General features: G+C 43.0%; 1 protein-coding gene across 2 annotated transcripts in view; it reads left to right on the top strand.

The window, feature by feature from the left end:
- Positions 1–13,783, top strand: part of AHCYL1 (adenosylhomocysteinase like 1) — a gene marked incomplete at its 3' end in the record, with an annotated part of 38,631 nt that extends 24,848 nt beyond the window's left edge. Inside the window, exons 3-17 of one of the 2 annotated variants that reach the window (XM_082687936.1) lie at positions 1,907–2,050; positions 3,013–3,113; positions 3,535–3,637; positions 5,005–5,099; positions 5,681–5,787; positions 6,606–6,722; positions 6,995–7,058; positions 7,855–7,943; positions 8,310–8,380; positions 8,743–8,837; positions 8,924–9,022; positions 9,401–9,469; positions 9,904–9,982; positions 11,094–11,214; positions 11,723–13,783. In XM_082687936.1, the coding sequence (XP_082544062.1) occupies positions 1,907–2,050; positions 3,013–3,113; positions 3,535–3,637; positions 5,005–5,099; positions 5,681–5,787; positions 6,606–6,722; positions 6,995–7,058; positions 7,855–7,943; positions 8,310–8,380; positions 8,743–8,837; positions 8,924–9,022; positions 9,401–9,469; positions 9,904–9,982; positions 11,094–11,214; positions 11,723–11,729 (1,361 nt within the window). Of the gene's footprint in view, positions 1–1,906; positions 2,051–3,012; positions 3,114–3,534; positions 3,638–5,004; positions 5,100–5,680; positions 5,788–6,605; positions 6,723–6,994; positions 7,059–7,854; positions 7,944–8,309; positions 8,381–8,742; positions 8,838–8,923; positions 9,023–9,400; positions 9,470–9,903; positions 9,983–11,093; positions 11,219–11,722 lie in introns of those variants that run through there. The other variant, XM_082687935.1, reaches the window with a different exon arrangement.
- Between the last annotated feature and the right edge of the window lie 5,423 nt (positions 13,784–19,206).

Here is a 19,206-nt window from a genome sequence, read left to right as displayed (position 1 = left end):
CCAACTCTGTTGTTTAAGATATACCCTGCCACCTGTCTTTTTCTTTCTTGGCTCTAAGACTGCTTGATTGGTAACAAGAAGAGTGAGTATTTTAGCTCCTTTTTATTTGCTAGGTTACCCTTTATGTTGAAGTGCCCTCCCCTGTTCACCTCTGGAGTAGGAGAGGTTCAAGTATGATAATGTGGCTCCAGCTCTGTTTCTTTTTAGTCCTCTCCTAATTTGATCCTATCTAAGTAGGCTTTTTTTTTTTTTTAATTGTGTCCTCAACTTTACATGGAGTACTGGAAAGTTAGCGTGGTTCGGGATGTAGAAGTTATGATTTGAGTACTAGCAGAGTAGACACTGGAAGATCCACAGGGGTGTCTGATATAACCCCACCCCCACTGTTCAACTGAGGAAACATTTAAGAGTTTAAGAGGCTTGCCCAAGGTCGTAGATTGCTATTAGTTTCAGCAAAGATATTTGCCATCTCCATAAATGACTTTGCCAGAATACTGTTTATATGGTGTTGTTAACATTAAGGACTGGACTTTGAGGGGAAAGGATTGTTTTTGTTTTTGTTTTTAAAAGTAAATGCATTTTTTTAAAAAGTGTCTTCTGCCCCATGCCACAGATAACCCAGCTTGGATAAGATAAGCAGATAAGAGCAAATGGTGGTCTACAGGGTTAAGTATTGAAATAAGTGAATATTCAGAGTCACTGTGGCATGTGTGCAAGAAGAGGTTCAAAACATAATGGCTGTCAAAAATAAAAGGTGTTTTGAAGTGACAGATACATGAAAGAGTAGGAGTGATAAGCAGACCGATTCCAGCAAAGAGAGAATTCATTGTGAAAAGCCGGGCTCTAAGAGGAAGATGGAAGGAGGGAGTGAAGAAAGCTTTAGCAAAGTTCTCAAAAATCTTGATGTCCATGTATTAAGAGGAGCTTATCAGAGCATTTTTTTTTTTTTTAATTTTGTGATCTAGTTCATTTGTCTGGTGAGACAGATACCTTTGGGAGTATTTGTGTTGGCTAGCAGTGTGTGGAAGACAGTGAGAGAGACCTGATACACTGGCAGAGACAGATCGGGAACCACTCGTTGATTCAGAGAGGAAAGAAGTGATTTGAGAGTAGGGGAATGTTTACTCTATGTCCCCCTACACATCTATCTGAAAGGACATTTTTAGCCTTTATGTGAAGCTGGTTTTTTTAAAGTTGAACATACTGAGTGATCTCAGGGCTGGCAGTAGAACCAGAGCTACTCACTCACCTTTTGAGTCGTTTCTTTCCATCTTTGTATTCCTTGAGCACAGCCTAGTGTAAAATCCCTTATAAGATTCTCTTAGCACTGTCATTCGTGTTACTAGTTCTCAGAGTGCAGTCTTCTGAACAACAGCAGCAACAGCTGGGGACTTGTTAGAAATGCTAATTCTTGGGTGCCACCCGAGATCTGCTGATTGGGAACCTCTGGCGGTGGGGCCTAGCCGTTTGTATTTTAACAAACCTTCCACATGATTCTGATGAATGCTGTAGATGTAGAACCAGTGTTCTACAGCAGTGGTGTTCCTTACATGCCCTAAAGTGTTCTTCCATCTTCGCCATGTCTCGTTCCAATCCACAGTGGGACCCAGTGCCCCTATTAGCTGGGATCCATAGAGCTGGTGCAGGAGTGGGCTCTGTAGCTTCCCGTTACAGGGACTAAGGGTAGGGTATCATCAGGGTGAAAGAAAGGGTTCCAGCACTGAGAGATCCACAACAATGTCATTCATCCATTAGACTCTGAGGAGGGAGACCTGAGAGTAGTGTAAAAGGTGGCTCCAGTTCTGAGTCTGCTTAACTTAAATGAGAGTCCTTGGGGGGAGTACACTTTGTGGAGTTAGGGCCATTGAGGATTTTCTGTCCTTATTTTTTTCTCTCCTGGCTCTAGCTGCGTCCTACACAGATAGCTCTGATGATGAGGTTTCCCCCCGAGAGAAACAGCAGACCAACTCCAAGGGCAGCAGCAATTTCTGTGTGAAGAACATCAAGCAGGCAGAATTTGGACGCCGGGAGATTGAGATTGCAGAGCAAGGTAAAGAAAGGGAGTGGGTAGGGGACCAGAAGCAACCCACTTGCTGGTCATCAGGATCCACAAACAACTTGACACTTGAAAGTCACCTTGAAAAATTCAACATTCTGGGCTCTTGTATAAGCAGATCTCTCTGCGTGCAGCTTGAGCCCCAGGGTTCTTGTTCTCCTTGCTTCCTGTTCTCAGCACGTAGTAATTACACAGAGCAGTTTCTGTTTTCCTCCCCCATGACACCATATTCGGAGATCTCCTTGTGGACTCAGCAAGTCCTGGATCACTACATGGTGGTTAGTTCTGCGGGATTCTACCACAGCTGCCAATCTCAGAGACCCACATTTTCCAGAAGCAGCAGATGTGGGAGGGTTTTCAGCTAAGGATGTGGTGACCAGTGTCTCTTTGGTCTTTGGTCCTTAGCACCCTCTGCTGGAGCAAGAGTGAAAGTGACTGACAGTCCATTAAATCTTGGTTTTCCCCACCCACCCCACTCCTGATAAGGTCTTTTTACTCTTGTTACTTTCACACTAAAGGTGTGCTCTCTGCTGGGGGTAAGTACAAAACCAAACAGACTGACAGAATGGGGTTAGGATGCATAGAAAAAAAGCAAGTGCTCTTCTGCTGAGGGTGAAGATATCCTTCCTGGTTTGATGATTAGGAGTCCTTTAGCCAATGCCATAACAACTTCCCTCCTCCCAAGTGAATGATGAGATTCACTCTCCATTTTGACCAGATGTGAGAATTCATTCTCTGTTCAGTCCTCTGCAGGAAGACAGAAATTTCCAAGCAGTTGAATAACAACTCCCCAACTGTCTTTCTGCTGTTGAAGCTGCCAGTCATCATGGAAATTTGGTGTTTCTACCTTATCTTGCAATATCTCAACAGATCTAGACCACCCCTAGATGTTGCTGGGGCAGAAATTGGTAATACTGCTAGTGCAGACCTAGCTCAAATCCTCTGTTCTTTCACAGACATGTCTGCTCTGATTTCACTCAGGAAACGTGCTCAGGGGGAGAAGCCCTTGGCTGGTGCTAAAATAGTGGGCTGTACACACATCACAGCCCAGACAGCGGTGAGTTTGCTGGGATACTAAAGAGGGACTTCTGATGAGGGGGAAAAATAAACTTTTTTTAAAATTTGCTTTTCCTTTCCTGTCTATCCAATCTCCAAATGCTAATGACTATTAGGTGGGACCTCCTGTTACACAGTAATGGGGTTTTCCACTCTGTGTATAGTTACAACCTATGTTTACAGACCTGACTCAGGGAGAGCTAGATCTGCAAAAATACGACTGTTAGGAAGATGTTAAGACTTTTAGGAACACATCTTTGGGGTAAAGTTAGATAGCAGTAGGCTCCCTCACTGGACCATACCCTCTTACAACTTCCCAGTGTAGCACTAGTTGCTGCAGAGTTGCTGGGCATGGTCCCCTTGTGTGCTGCTTCCACCCGGCCCTCCTCTCTCTCACTCTGTCCTCCCGTATGTCTACGCAGGTGTTGATTGAGACACTCTGTGCCCTGGGGGCTCAGTGCCGCTGGTCTGCTTGCAACATCTATTCCACTCAGAACGAAGTGGCTGCGGCCCTGGCCGAGGCTGGTAAGTTTAGCCTTTTTCACCAACAGTGCTTCAAAATAATTATTTAAGTAAAATATCTACGTATCAAAACTATCTTTATGGTTACGTGTTTGTCTAGAGGCTATAAAACTTTGGAGGGTAATAAGAATAGCAACAGGAAGAAAATGGGTATGATCCCTGATACGATCATAAAGAATGACCTTTGAAAAGAATCTTAATTATATGGGGAGATGCTTAATTCTAATGGTAAGTGAACAAGGAGGAATGTTAAACTGTGTGAGGTATAGGAGTTCAGCTTATCTCTTTTCACCAAAGGCTCATCGCTTTTGAGGGCACACAAGTAAGAAGTGCCTTTAGTACTAGTAGCTCATTAGATAATTTGGTGTTCCATATTGTATTGAAACTATATGGACTACTTATAAGTTCAGCTCAGCTTGAAACAGTTTTTACTGTAAAAATGTTCAGAAGAAAATCGTTGTGAGGTTTCTTAAAGGATTTACCATCTCCCTGGGATCCTCAGAGAGCAACTTTATAATGCTCTTGATTTTCTTGTTCTTTTCTGGTGTTCATTACAGAAAATTTAGGAATTTCCAAATAATAATAATAATCCTACTGCACAGGGATAATATTTTACACATTTTTCCTTTTTTCTATTGACTTTTTACAGAAATAAATAAGTCTCAATATATAATTTATAACCTAAAACATAACACTTTCAGAAGAAATTTTCCATGTCCCTGAAAACTTCTTGAAAGCATCATTCGTAATAATCATACGGCCACATGATTTTTCTTCATTGTTTTACTCATGTTGACCATTTAGGTTGTTCCAAGATTCTTGCTAATACAAATAATGTTCTAGTGAACAACTTTATTTTTTATTTTTTTTTAAAGATTTTATTTATTTATTTGACAGAGAGAGAGATCACAAATAGGCAGAGAGACAGACAGAGAGAGAGATGAGGAGAAGCAGGCTCCCTGCTGAGCAGAGAGCCCTATGCGGGACTCGATCCCATGCCCCTGGGATCATGACCTGAGCCGAAGGCAGAGGCCCAACCCACTGAGCCACCCAGGCGCCCCGTGAACAACTTTATTATGATTCCCATTTCACTTTATCTCCTTAGGTTGTTAAGAGTTCCAAGTATAAAACTGACGAAAGAGAGTAACAATTTAAGGTTCCAAAATACTTCTAAAAAAACAAAAATCTCTTAAATTTGTTACCGAATTCTGAACCACAGGTGCCATTTTGACTTTTTGCCCTTTCAGAGTTGTTTCCTGTCCAACATAGTTCCTGTAGTCCTTTTCCTCTTCATATGGATCTCAGAAAGTGGTATTGGTATAGCAGACTCCCAGAAGGAGGAGTGAGCTGATTTGTTCCCATCCCCACAGGAGTTGCCGTGTTTGCCTGGAAGGGCGAGTCAGAAGATGACTTCTGGTGGTGTATTGACCGCTGTGTGAACATGGATGGTTGGCAAGCTAACATGGTAATGATGTATATTCATCCCACACTTTGACCATAGATTTGTTTCCTTTTTTCCCTCAAAGCATGGTTCCCTAAATATGTTTTGGATGTATGTTCTGATACACTTACTTTGTTGTCAGAGTGTTTAGCTCAGTACCTATTCAGAATGGGTCTGAGTACTGAATGGAAAGGTGGGGGAAGGGTAAAACTAAAGTGAACACTTGTGGCTCAAACACAGCAGAATGAAATAGAAAGAAATAATGTGGTTCCTCTTTGGAGTAGAATTCTGGTTTCTTTCCTTCCTGCCCCAGCTCGCCTTTTGCATCCCACAGAGCTATATATTTCAAGACTCTAGACTAAAAACGAGTCTGTGATTAGCCTAGTACTCTTCACTATAGCCAAGAACAAACTTAGGAATCCTTTTAACCATTCTACACCAACAGATTTGACTGTGTTTCCACTGTCTAAACCTGTTCGAAGGAGCTCTGAGGAGTGCTCCTCCAAAACATACAGGGCTCTCTTACTAGAACAGAAAGTGGGTTCAAAGTTCCCCCCAGCTCTAGCAGCCTGAATGCCCATAGAAGTCTTCTGGCTGTTCTGTAGATCCTGGATGATGGGGGAGACTTAACCCACTGGGTTTATAAGAAGTATCCAAACGTGTTTAAGAAGATCCGAGGCATTGTGGAAGAGAGCGTGACTGGTGTTCACAGGTAACAGATTCTGGAGTAGCTGCCCCTTGTGTCCTTGCCTCAGCAAACTCTCCTGGTCTCCATTAGGCTTGAGGGCTATGTTTCAGACGTGTAACTAAATGGGAGTACCTTCATTAGATAAAACTTCTCTGTTTTTACTTCTGAAGAATCCAGGAGATCCTAAATGGCAGTTATTTCAGGTTCTAGTTCACACATTTTTCTTTCCCACTTATTCCACTGTGAGTCTCAACCAGTGTTGGGAGGTATAGGGAATGAATGTATCTGGAAAACTGTATTCAATATTGTATTAAAATTTTATATTTGAAATATGAAAAAAAATCCTATTGTAAAACTATATATTATACACACTACAAAAAGTAAAACTGGGCAGAGTATTCTTGGCTTGTCAAAAACCCTAAAAGATCTCTTTCTGGAAGAGTGTTTCTCCGTTGTGTGCACACTGCACACGCTCACACAAGCACACATAGGCAACTGAATCAGAGTCATTGATAATCTTTGTTTATCAGAAGTAGGCATGTTTGTTTGTTTTTTTATCAAGAAAATGCTGGTCTAAGGAAATATATCCCCTTTTATGGAAGAGAAGTCAATTTCTTCTGTTGAAAGGGGGTTTTTTCCCCTTCCAAGAAAAGGGCGGGGGGCCCAGGGGGAGAGAAAATGAAAAGAGGTGAGGACAAGGAAATGCTCTTGCTTACTGATATCCTTGGGCAATAAATACAGCTGGTGGGGGGCGGGAAGCATGGAGCTCGAAGAGAATTAGGCAGATTTTGCTGTGTAGTAATTTCAGTTTTGTTTGTTTTTGTGGCTTCTTTTCCCTTTAGGCTGTATCAGCTCTCCAAAGCTGGGAAGCTCTGTGTTCCGGCCATGAATGTCAATGACTCTGTTACCAAACAGAAGTTTGATAACTTGTACTGCTGCCGAGAGTCCATTCTGGATGGGTAGGTTGAAATGTATAGATATTCAGACTCCTAGGGGACAGGTTTGGGTTGGGTCGCAGTGTTATTCTGATACCACTCCTGGTCTTCTCCGTGGTCTTCCCGTTGTCTTCCCTTGGTGTTAATGGTTCATTAGAGGGGTTCGTGTCATACTGGGCCCAGCCAGCTTCCAGCTGGAGTTCTCATGGGGCGTTGCCTCACACTTTTGCTTTTGTGCAGAGGGTCTGTGTCTGGGCTAATAATGTTTAAGTTGAGCCCTTATCTGTTTTCCACAGCCTGAAGAGGACCACAGATGTGATGTTTGGTGGGAAACAAGTGGTGGTGTGTGGCTATGGTGAGGTAAATAGCTGGGTCTCAGTGTCTTTTCATAGACTTTCTAGAAATGTGGAGTGAAGGCAATCCATGCTGTCAGTGTGGTCACTGACACAGGGTTAAAAACGCTTCGAGATAATGTATCTCAGTAGCAGAAGTGCTTTATTCAGAATTATGAATAGAGATGTACAAAATCCATAGAGTTTTCAGATCTCACCACACTGTCTTGTGGAACGGCCTGTTGGCAGCCCCGCCCCACCCTCCACCATGATAACAGTTACCTTTCATGAGACTGACTTCAAGTGAACATGTGGCATTTTAGCCACCCAAGTGACCCGGAACTGGAGTGAAGGGTGGGACTCGAAGTGGTACATAGTTGATGATCCCTGAACTAGACTAGGTGAAGGAGACTGTTGTCATCAGTGACCCATGGAGGTTCTGGAACTGCTGGGCTGTCCTTCAGTTCGATGCATCTTAAATGAGAGTTAATCAGGTTTTTCTGGAATAAGCTATGAGAGGTTACAATTGCTCTTCCTTGGTCTTGTTTTCCTCATGGTAACACTTATTCGATCTCCCAGTTTCTTTCACTATTCCGAGCCCCAGCCCTTGCTGTGAAATATGAATGTCAGATCATCTCTCTGGCTGAGGGTCACAGCATAATCTGGATCTATTTATGCTCTGCCTGGCTTGGAGCATCCCTGCAAGGGCTCACTAGAGCATTGGTGATTTCAGGGAGGTTAATTCCCGTCTCCCGACTAGCCACATACCCCCTACCCATACCTTAAATGACCTGACACCCCTACTTCTTTCTTATGCTCTGCAGGTGGGAAAGGGCTGCTGTGCTGCTCTCAAGGCCCTTGGAGCAATTGTCTACATCACAGAAATCGACCCCATCTGTGCTCTGCAGGCCTGGTAAGAACAGGATGGTAATACTGTTAGATTCATTCCTGGTACTTTTAGTGTTTCTGAGAGTTTATGATTGATTATATTAATCATTCCTTGCAGAAATCTCTCTAAAGGAAGAGAAAGCTAGGAGGATGGCTCTTCCCTCCATTGTAAGCCCAGGGCACTCCTAGAGCTTCTTGGCATTTTCCCTTCCTGATTGGGATATCAGGGAGTCCACAGAGGCCAGTGTGTAGCTTAGAACAGCTTGTCACTTACCCGTGAGATAGCGCTGGACCCGACTTCAGAAGGGAATTTCGCTGGTCTCATTTTGTGACCAGCCTCTGTGCCCCTGCCTCCTTGCTTTGCTCATTGTGTTCCTTCCTTTCCTTCCAGCATGGATGGGTTCAGGGTGGTAAAGCTAAATGAAGTCATCCGGCAAGTTGATGTCGTAATAACTTGCACGGGTAAGTATCAGTGCTTTGGTGTACATGGAGAACTGGTAGCTCTGAGGCCAAATCTTGAAAGTGGTCTTTCAGATAAAGTAGGTGAGACCTGTGCTCGGTATAAAAGTCTCAGAACCAGAATAAGCTATCGGAACCTTAATATGTTTCCAGAACCAAGAGCCTTTTTTCTTGAAGGTGATTTATACTGTTGAATCTTAAAACCAAATCACTGAGTGTAAAAAGCGGTTATGCAGTGTACTCGTTTCTCATAAAGGATGCATTCCCTTCAGTGCAGCAGGCGCCCTCTTTTCCCATGTCCTCACTGGAAGCCAGGTACCTTTGTCCCCCAGCATCTTTCTTTGGCTGCTCTCCTTTACCTTTAGGAAATAAGAATGTAGTGACACGGGAGCATTTGGACCGCATGAAAAACAGCTGTATCGTATGCAATATGGGGCACTCCAACACAGAAATTGATGTGGTAAGGTTGCCCTCATTGATTTGCTGCAAGGCCTTTTTCCCCTCCTTTCCACTATAGCCCCGTCAACTGTGCCATCTTCCTTTCAGACCAGCCTGCGCACTCCAGAGCTGACATGGGAGCGCGTGCGCTCTCAGGTGGACCATGTCATCTGGCCAGATGGCAAACGCGTTGTCCTCCTGGCAGAGGTACACACACGGGAGGGCAATGTCGTTAGATCCATGGCGGAGGAGGGGAGATAGGGAGAAAGTACTGGGCCCAGGTTTTCCTGAATTCCATCTCTGGATAGAGATCTAGTCCTTAAACTTTCTGGTCCCTAAAATAGAACCACTCAAAAAAAGATCTACCTTTTACCAAGTACTACACTATTTCCTGACTCCCATGGCTGCTTCCGCTTGTCATACTCACACGGGCTTACGGGAAATAAGATAAAATCTAGAAGCCTGATGTGGTACTGTAATTCTTTCTGTACCGACTGAGTCCTGTCCTGCTCTGCTTCACTTGTATGACACTGGAATCAGACGGAGGGGGAGCACAGCTCACCCCGGGCTCTCTTACCTTTTCAGGGTCGTCTTCTCAACCTGAGCTGCTCCACAGTTCCCACCTTTGTTCTGTCCATCACAGCTACAACACAGGTACGTGGCCAAATGCCTGCCTCTCTTGCCCTGAGATTAGTGGAACCAGACCTAAGTCAGAGTTCAATGAGAGTGTGCCGTGCTGTGTTCTTTTCAACCTGGTTCAGGCCACAAGGGGCCAAGATGGGCTTTCTCAAGCGGAGAAAAGAGTCCTCAGGCAGAGTCAGTGTCTGTGCCCCTTTGAGTTGGCTATGTTAGTTGAGAAGGTAGGGTTCCAGCCTAGTTGTATTTAGTCTGTTCTTTTATTAGGAACTAAACAAAAAGAGCAGCAAATCCTCTTATGATGTGTGGTGGGTTACTGCAGGCCAAGTCCTGGGTACTGGCATCATGATAGATCACTGTAGTACTTACCCCAAGACCCTGTTAGATTGAGTTTTATTTTTAGGTCCCTAAGAAGTGCTTTTGTGTCTTCTGACCCTCTTTTCCCAACTTAGGCTTTGGCACTGATAGAGCTGTATAATGCACCTGAGGGACGATACAAACAAGATGTATACCTGCTTCCTAAGAAAATGGGTGAGTGAGAAACAGTAGGAGCCTGTACCGAGCCCCAGATGTTTGCATGGTTTGGTAAAATGAAAGTATTGGATTTAGAGTCAGAGTTCTAATCTGCATCCTAGCATTTCATGGTTTCTGGGCGTCAGGATCAATTCTAATCTCCTCAATATCTTTATCAATAATGTGAGAGTAATAGTTACATACTATTGTAGGATTGTAGTAAGAATTAGAGCTAATGAGTAAAAGTGCTTAGCATAGTGGTTTAAGGTAGATGTTCTTATTCTTAGTAGCCATATGGAGTTCAGTGAACTTCCCACCACCAGTGACTATAGCCTGTGAACAAGATGAGAGAAACAGAAACAAATCTAGGTTTTATCATCCATCTTCTGTAAATATGGAACCTCCTGATAATCTGGGGGACAGCTGTGTTGTGTTCATGTGGCATACTACATCCTTTCTGGTTCTTTGCCCTTCTGGAATAGTGGCACCCACCTCCCATTTATAACTGGTCAGCCCCTTACCCCTTCTTTAAAGGTGAAAGACTTCTCACTCTCATCTCCTCCAACCAGCTTATCTCAGATTTTTTTTTCTTTAATTCATATTCATAAAAGTAAAGCCTGGGAAGTTTTATCTATGGAAGAGTAATCAGTTTGCATCCGCTGCCTTAGAAATCAGTGATCCTAAGATTTGAGGCCTTTATGGGTATTACTCTAAAGAAATTGTAATGATACAAAGCACTTTTGAGCTATTGGTATCTACTTTGTTTCATAGTTTGAATGTAACTCAGTTAAGGAAGTTGCTACAGGAAGGTGAGAGTCATATGTAGCATGTTAGCCACTGGGGTAAAGCCAAAAGCTTTGCCAGGGAAGGATGGGGAGTTACAAGTCTACCCCATTTTGTCACCCTAGCAAATGGCTTTCCAAATGCATTCTGGATATACAGAGAGAAGTACCCTGCCAGAAAGGCAACTTTGAGGGTTCTTTAAGCAAATATTTCAAGTTACAGGTGCTTTCACAGTGATTCCATTCCTTGTCCTCCTCAAAAAGCTTCAGATGAAAATAGGGGGAGGGTGTGCCCTGAGAGGCAGATTGAAACGGAGTGAGCTCCCCTGCCACTGTGTTCTTCCTAGATGAGTACGTTGCCAGCTTGCACCTGCCATCATTTGATGCCCACCTGACAGAGCTGACAGATGACCAAGCAAAATATCTGGGACTCAACAAAAATGGGCCATTCAAACCCAATTATTACAGGTAACTTGGGGGAAAACAAGTGAGATGTTCTTTTACCCAATATTAAACAAAGCATGTTAGCCAGCTTTTTAAAATAAAGTGGTGTGCCTGATTTTGAAGAGTACCAGAACTCTGCTCCAGACTAACATGGTAGCAGAGAAATTGTATATCTAGTAGTAGATGTAAGGGGTGAGGGTTTTCGAGAATTTTGAAGCAGGAAGCTTGGCCTCACCCCCCAGAGATTCTAATACAGTTGGTCTGGCATGGGGCCCAGACTTATTTTGTAAAAGCTCCCTGGATTCATGTATAGTCAGGGTTAAAAACCACTGGCTTATATTATCAGGGAGCAGGAAATGAAACCAGAGATGGCATTGCCAGAAACCCCATGGAAGCAGAGGGAAGAATGATCCATGAGGAATGGCTATAGGGATCCCGCTGGGGCCGGGAGGGACCCTCTGTTTCTGATTTTTCTCTTGGATCTCTCATGTGGAAGACCCAAGTGCTAACTAAGCAGTCTCTTCTTTTACAGATACTAATGGACCATATTACCAAGGACCAGTCCACATGTACCACACAACTCTAAAAGAAATATTTTTTAAGATAACGTTTATTTTCTTCTTATTCCTTTCCTGTTGATTTTTTTTTTTTCTGTAATTTCATTTTTGTTTTCTTCATCTCATTGTCCAAGTTCTGCAGACCACACAGGAACTTGCTTCATGGCTCTTTAGATGAAACTGAGGTTCAAGGTTCCTCACCCTAGTCACTAAAGAAGGATTTTACTGTCCCAGCCCAGAAAGGTGATTCTTTCTTTCCCATTTCTGGGGACTTTAGTCTTAATTGGGTACCTTATTAACAGGAAATGCTAAGGTACCTTCTTTGTTGAACAATCTGCAATGTCTAAATTGCCTTAAAAGAGCCCACTTCTTAGCTGCTGAAATCAGTGCTCTTTCACTTTGTCAGAGGAGCAGGGTTGACACCCACTAGCCAGGTAGGTTAGATGTTAGGTGGCGCATGCTCATTTCTCCAGGTGTTCCAAGCCCTGTTTCCTGTGTGCAGGCAGTGTGTCTGGTTCAGAGATGTGTAATGTTAAGATCCAGTTGGTCCACTTGGATTTAGTACAACCCTTCCTCCACTCCCACCAGACCTTCTCATTTTTTCAAGTTTTTAACCAGACTGCACTTTATTAAGTTTAATTTTGTCCCCTGGCATTGATTTCTGTTGTACAAAAAAAAGAGAGAGAGAGAGAGAGAGAAAGAATAAAAAAAGGTAAGATAAATGTTGAGTGTTAACACTGAGGAACTGCTTGGGTGATTAGTCATTCCCAGTTTCTCTTTTGAACCTTTGGAGCTGAGAGTGCAGAGTTGAGTCTGGAGAAAAGCTGGCCTCAAACTCTGATAAGTCCCTCTGTTTCTAGCCCTTAGTTTATAGCTTCAATGAACTGGGGCCATAAAGGCAAATTCTGTCAGCTCTGCCCCATACAGCTTGTGCTGAAGGCGAATTTCTTGAGCCATTACTCAGTCTAAAACACTGAGCTCTATCTTTAGGATTTATCCTTTAAGAGCAAATTTCTGGTCAGCTGTGCTTCTGCAACCTAAAATATTTAAAGGGAGGTAGATGTGGATGGGAGGGAAAGGATCAATTGGGCCAGAGTGAGGGAAATGTAGTTCCATAATAACTGGTCTGGGACTTTAGGCCCCTTGTATAACGTTAGTTTTACAGAAGTGGTACCTCTTTTAATTGACACGTGTCACAAAAAGTTTATGAACCAATATCTTAAGGGGCAGAGAATGTAATCCGTGCATCCTGGCTCATGCTCAGAAAGCATCCCTAGAAAGGCCCTCAAAGATTGGAGAGGTATGTATTCCCATGCCATGCACCCTGCTTACCAGCATTTCTGCATGGTCCGATGAGCTTTATGCTCACGAGCTTTAAGTATATAATTATCCAGGATTCTAAATCTTCAACTTGTTCTAGATGGTGATCCTTCAAAGTTGGGTCAGGCATTAGTGCTAGGTACTCACAATGTTCATTTCTCTGTTGCCGTTGATCAGAGAGACAGACGTAAAAACATAAGAAAGGAAAGCTTTCACTCTGCGGCCTTCTAGCAGAGTCTTGCCAAAACATTTTTCCTTTTCCTCTCCCGGTTCTCCCCTCCCCAGCCCCTTCCCACTTCTTTTCAGTGTGACCATGCTTTCTTCTCTGTAGATGCTAAGGGTTCAAGCCCTTTTTCCCAGGGCATTGAACCAGCCAATCAGAATACCCCATCCTGGAGGGGCGGTAACCTGGCCAACAGTGGTATCCATGACATCAGCTCTGCTGGGGGCAAGGGGCTCAGGTCCTGCTGCCCTCTGGCCTGCCCCCTGCTCCCAATCTATTACTGTGTCCATAGGAATAATAGGTAAGGGCTCCATCTCTGTCAAGCCATGTAACAAAGGGCAGTGTGGGAAAATGTCTGGCATCAGAGGGAGCGTGTGGAGAGCAACTCGGGAAGAACAAGTTTATTTTGTATTGAATGATTTTTAATGAATGCAATATTAATCCTTGCAGATGAGCAATAATCATTAAAGTCAATTAAAATGATAAGACCTTATTGGGATTCTGTGTCATTCTTGCCTGAACAACAGAACGTCATTAGAACTTGTTTTCTAGGGTGGGATGAGTCAGAGGTCAGCCAGCAGTCTCTAACAGAGATGTGCTGAGGACCTAGTACGGAGAAGAACAGGCTGGATGCAGAGTTTTTCAGGAGTACCTTAAGTTGTGTGTGCCTGCTCTGTGCCAAAGCACTTGCACTCAGAATTTCTTCAAGAAACAAATCTGCAAGGAACCTGGCCGGCTCAGTAGGTGGAGTGTGCAGTTCTTAATCTCAGGGTTGGGAGTTTGAGCCTTGTGTTGGGTGTGGAGATTACTTAAAATCTAAAAAAGAAAAACCTGAAACTTCAGGGCCCCTCACTTGCATAGTTCCCCTTCAAGACCCCGCACCTAATTCTTTTCCTTAAAGAATGTCTCCGGGTTGCCTGGATGGCTCAGTCAGTTAAGCGGCTGACTCTTGGTTTCAGCTCAGGTCATGATCTCAGGGTCATGAGATCAAGCCCCACGTTGGGTTCTGTGCTTACCATGGAGTCTTCTTGAGATTCTCTCCCTCTGCCACTCCCCACTGCTTGCTTGCTTGCTCTCAAATAAATAAATCTTAAAAAAAAAAAAAAAAAAAGAATGTCTCCAAAATTAGGGAAGCTTCAGCCCCTCCCACAACTGTATCCAACTCTGGAGTTGTCCCCTGTTTTCGGATGTAACAATATATCTATTAATAATACTCAAAAGTAATACCTTTTCTGTTTTGTTAAATTGGTCCCAGACGATGTTGTTGATTTCTGTGCAGACTGGTAAAATGAGTGTTTTTAATGCTGGGAGGCTTTATCCATGCACATAAATCCAAACTTAAGATAAACTTCATATTGCTTAATTAGAGATTTAAACTTTAACTGTCTCAGGAGTCTCTTTGATAACTTTTAAGATTATAAAAAGTTGCCTCTTATGGTGGGAAAAATCACGCGTGTGTGCATGCACAAACACTCCCTAGCTCTGTCAACTAAATGAGCCTTGCAGCAGTCTCATTCCCCTGATAAAATGTACACATCTAGCATCCAGATTTAGGCATTACATTCTCCACTTAAAGGAACCAGGACTGTTCAGAGAAAGGGCTGATTCCATGGCTGGGCAGGAAAAGTACACGATGAGCCAGAAAGAAGGAAGGTGGTTAAAAAGTGATGGGAGCACGTCAAAAGGACACAGAAGCCAGCTTTAAAGGAATTTACGCTGGGCAAATCTGAGACAACCTGACATCAAAATAAGGGCTTATAAATCATTAAATAAAAGTGCAACTGTAAGTTTATGCTGATATGAATGAATGGTTAAATAAGGAATTGGCTATGTACATAGTTTCAAAGTACCTTCCTATAAAATAGTATAAGGGGGAAAGGAATAGTTTTCAACTAGAGAAGCTGGCAGACCACCTTAATTGAACAAAATAAAAATCAGTAATGGGGGTCACCTGGGTGGCTCGGTGGGTTAAAGCCTCTGCCTTCCGCTCGGGTCATGATCTCAGGGTCCTTTGATAGAGCCCCCATCGGGCTGTCTGCGCAGCGGGGAGCTTGTTCTCCCTCTCTCTATCTGCATTTCTGTCTACTTGTGAGCTCTCTGTCAAATAAATAAAAATCTTTAAAAAAAAAAATCAGTAATGGGAAGATGCTCACCTCCCATTTCAATCCTCCACCCCTGGAATGCATTGAAAAGGAACAGCATCCCTCTGTGATATTTCTGCCAAAGATGTAAAACCTGAATGTAATCATGAGGAAGCATCAGACAAATCCAAATCGTTTTACAAAATTACTGGCCTATAGTCAGGCTTCCAAAGTGCCAAGGTCACCAAAGTCAAAGAATGACCAAAAAACTGCAGAGACTAATAAAACAACTAAATAAACTGAACTGGATCATTTTTACTGTAAACATTACTGGGACAACTGGTGAAACCTGAAAGGAGGCCAAGGACTAGGTAGTGGGAACTTGTGTTGCTTTCCTGATGTTAACAACTGAACTGTTGTCTATAGAGTGTCCTTGCTTGGAGGAAATAAGGACTCACATATTAGGGGTGATGTGTCATCAGGAAAATGGCTCAGTCCCAGACAGGCTAGGAAAAGGCTATTTGTAATGTACTTGCTACTATTTTGTAAGTTTTATTGCAAAGTTAAAGAATTTTAATTAAAAAAAAGAATTTTAATGAGAGTTCAAGGACACCTCTCCCCCAAAAAATCAGACTTTAATTTCATCAATTGAGAAAAGTTTTTTAAATCTATTGGCTCTATTTAGGAACATCTTAGACCAGATAATAAAGTTTAAAACTCCTGGGTTAGCAAAGGAAAAGAAATTGACAAAGAAACAGTATTTTACCTGTCTACACAAAACCGTATTTCACTGATAAACCCCAGTGAAGATAATACACAGACCCGGGCAGTTCAACAAAAGTGTGGACATCCCTGTGTGGGCTCAGCGTGGTGTAACCGCTCCAGAGTGCTCCCTGGACAAAGTCTTAGCTGCCAAATAACTTCGAATGAGGAAAAATTTCAGAGAAATGTGTGAGTTTTCAAAGAGCATAGAACAAGAATTGACATCAGTACTTAACCTGCTAACTGCGTGCAAAACTCGGTTAGAGCAGGGGTCAGTAAGTGAGCCAAACCTGGCCCACTGCCTGTGGTAGTACAGCTCACAAGCTAAAGAACGGTTTTCACATTTTTAAATGTCTTTTTAAACTGTGACTGCTATTTTGTGACACATGAAAATGACATGAAATTCAAATTTCAGTGTCCATGAATGAAGTTTTATACACAGGCACACTTACTTATGTGATGTCTAAGACTCCTTTCACGATGGCAGACAGTTAAGTAGGTGCACCAAAGAGCTCACAAAGTGCAAAGTATTTACCAGCCTTTTACGGAAAGAGTTGCTGACCGCAGGCATAAAGGTGGTGTGGTAGGTACAAAGGGAAAGATGTGTTGAAAGGTTTGCATTTGCATTCTATTAGGTAAGAAGAGGGAGTACGAGAGCAGAGGTTGACAGAATGAAAGCACTGAAAAGTAATGGATATTGAACAGAGTATTGTAGTCGGCTAGCATCCTGCCAGGATTCCCTTTGGTACTAGGAAATCTCAGCAAACTGATAAAGCAACTTAAAAATTAACTTGGGGAAGATAATTTGTGATTCCAGTCTGGAGTGCGTGAGTGAGTAATCAATTTAGACTTAGTAATCAGTTTTAAATTGCAATCATTTCTCTCTATATGGTATTGGAAACTATATGTATATACTATAGGAACTTTTAATAGTATTTTGAGTTTGGTTGGCCAGATAATTAAAGTACTCTGAAAAGGAAATCGAATATATTAAATACAAAAATGCAATAGTAAATGTTTAAAGGAGTTTGTTTATAAATTGGATATTCAAATTTCCCCTAATTAAAAGTAATTAACATTTGTTAGCTTTATAAATATAAGATCTAGAAACGGAACTTTAAGAAGGTGATGTAATGTTTTTATTACTTCAGTAAATTGAATATTAATTTTTTGACTGAAGTGATGTCTTCTCTGCCCATACAGCAGCCCTTGAAGACATTTAAGAAATGTCCTCTAAAAAGAATTTTTCTTCTGAATTGTGGGCCAGAGGATGAGTCTCTGATGAGGCTTTTCCTTCTCCTCTGGCCCTCCTGTGGTGTGGTTCTCCACTGCAACCACCAGAGGGCGAGTTTTCCCACATTGTCTGGTTATCCCACGTTGTCTCCGGCCAAGGAAAGATAATGAGCTGTAGCTCCGAGTTCCCTTCTCAACAACCCCTGTGTTTTGAGGTTGAGAGTATTTCAGATTTTTAGGAAATACACAAATACACAGTATATCATCTACTGGGGCTGTGAGGCAGCATTCCATAAACAAATGTGTTGCTATTTCTTCAATTAAATTTTAATGCACAGAATAAGGGACAAAGACTATCAGTAGCCTCCCATCAGTTCAGATCAGGTTTCGCTGCCACATTGATCTGTGCCAAACTTCAGGGGAAAACTGTTTTAAGATTTACCTGGCAGAGAGAGCGTGCATGAGCACAGGAACAGGGGGGATGGCAGGCAGAGGGAGAAGCAGGCTCCTCGCTGAGCAGGGAGCCTGATGGCAGGGCTCCATCCCTGGGATCATGACCTGAGCTGAACCGAGGCAGACGCTTAACCAACCAAGCCACCCAGGCATCCCAAGGAAAAAGTTTTTGATTTTTAGAATTTGTTTAAATTTTGGACTTGTGGATAATGGTCTGTGGCTCTGGAATATTAAGAGGAACACACAGTGTTTGCTGTAACTGGCTCCATGCTAAAGGCTTTCCACAATTAGCATACTTGGTCTTCACAATAACCCCGTAAGACAGGTACTACTATTCTCCCCATTGTACAAATGGGGAAATTGAGACAGGGAGGTGAAATAACTTGCCCAAGGATACACAAATCCCAAGCTGGTGGAGCTGGAAGTAACCCAGACAGTCTGTCTCCAGGGTCCATGCGTAACAAACACGAGCCAATACGGCTTATAGGAAAGAGGCTCATACCAGGTTTCTAGTATGAGTCACATATGGGGCTAGTTAAAAATATAGATTCCCAATCCTGTCCCAAGCCCACTGAAACAAACTTAGGGCCAGGAGGAAATCAAGCATCTCGAGTCATAGGGCAGTTGATAGGTAGACCTAGGATTTGACCTTCATGCTTTCTGACTCCCTGAGGCCTTTCTTCTGAGTCACTTTGAAGCTCCTCAAGGGTACTTGGAAGCAGTTTCCCTGTGGTTCTCATTTCTTAAAAAAGATCCTTTCAGCAGAAGAAACCGCCTGGCCATGAAGCCCCACGCCGCAGATGCCATGACTTTGCAGATGTTTCCTGAATAGCAAGCCCCGGTCACCTAGGGAACCTGCTGTCTCTGGGGACACGGAATACTTGCTTCCCAGAGCCAGAGCCAAACTGGGTCAAAGTCACCCACTCCTGGGGCCCCACAGATCCCCTGATGACCCATTGAGCCCTTGTGCTCTGCATTGGGTTGTCAATCACAGAAGTTCACACACATAATCTACCCACCCCACTGTTTCCTTGCACAAACACCAAGTGAAAGGGGCATTCTCTTCAATGATTCCCTTGCCTTTGTATTTCTTTCTGGGCAAAATGCTTCTGAAGGGCCACTTAGAGGTGTCTTCCTATCAAGGAAAGTGTGACAAGGAGCTTGAACTGGACAAATACAGGCTTGCAACTCTCCTGCTGAGCACAGCCTTCCCTGAGGGGCACTAGCTCTTACAGCTTGCTTTCAGGCAAAACTGTCGACAGAGAGGATAGCTGTGCATGAATATTCTTCCAAGCAAAGATGGCTTTGTATCAGATATAATGGTAAGATAAAGAAGGGTATTCTCTTTCTCTGTCACACATACAATGGGGAACAACCATTTGTGTGG

The sequence above is a fragment of the Mustela nivalis genome (assembly GCF_964662115.1).
Source record: "Mustela nivalis genome assembly, chromosome: 10".
Lineage (NCBI taxonomy): Eukaryota > Metazoa > Chordata > Mammalia > Carnivora > Mustelidae > Mustela > Mustela nivalis.
This window is presented reverse-complemented; position numbering and strand designations above follow the sequence as displayed.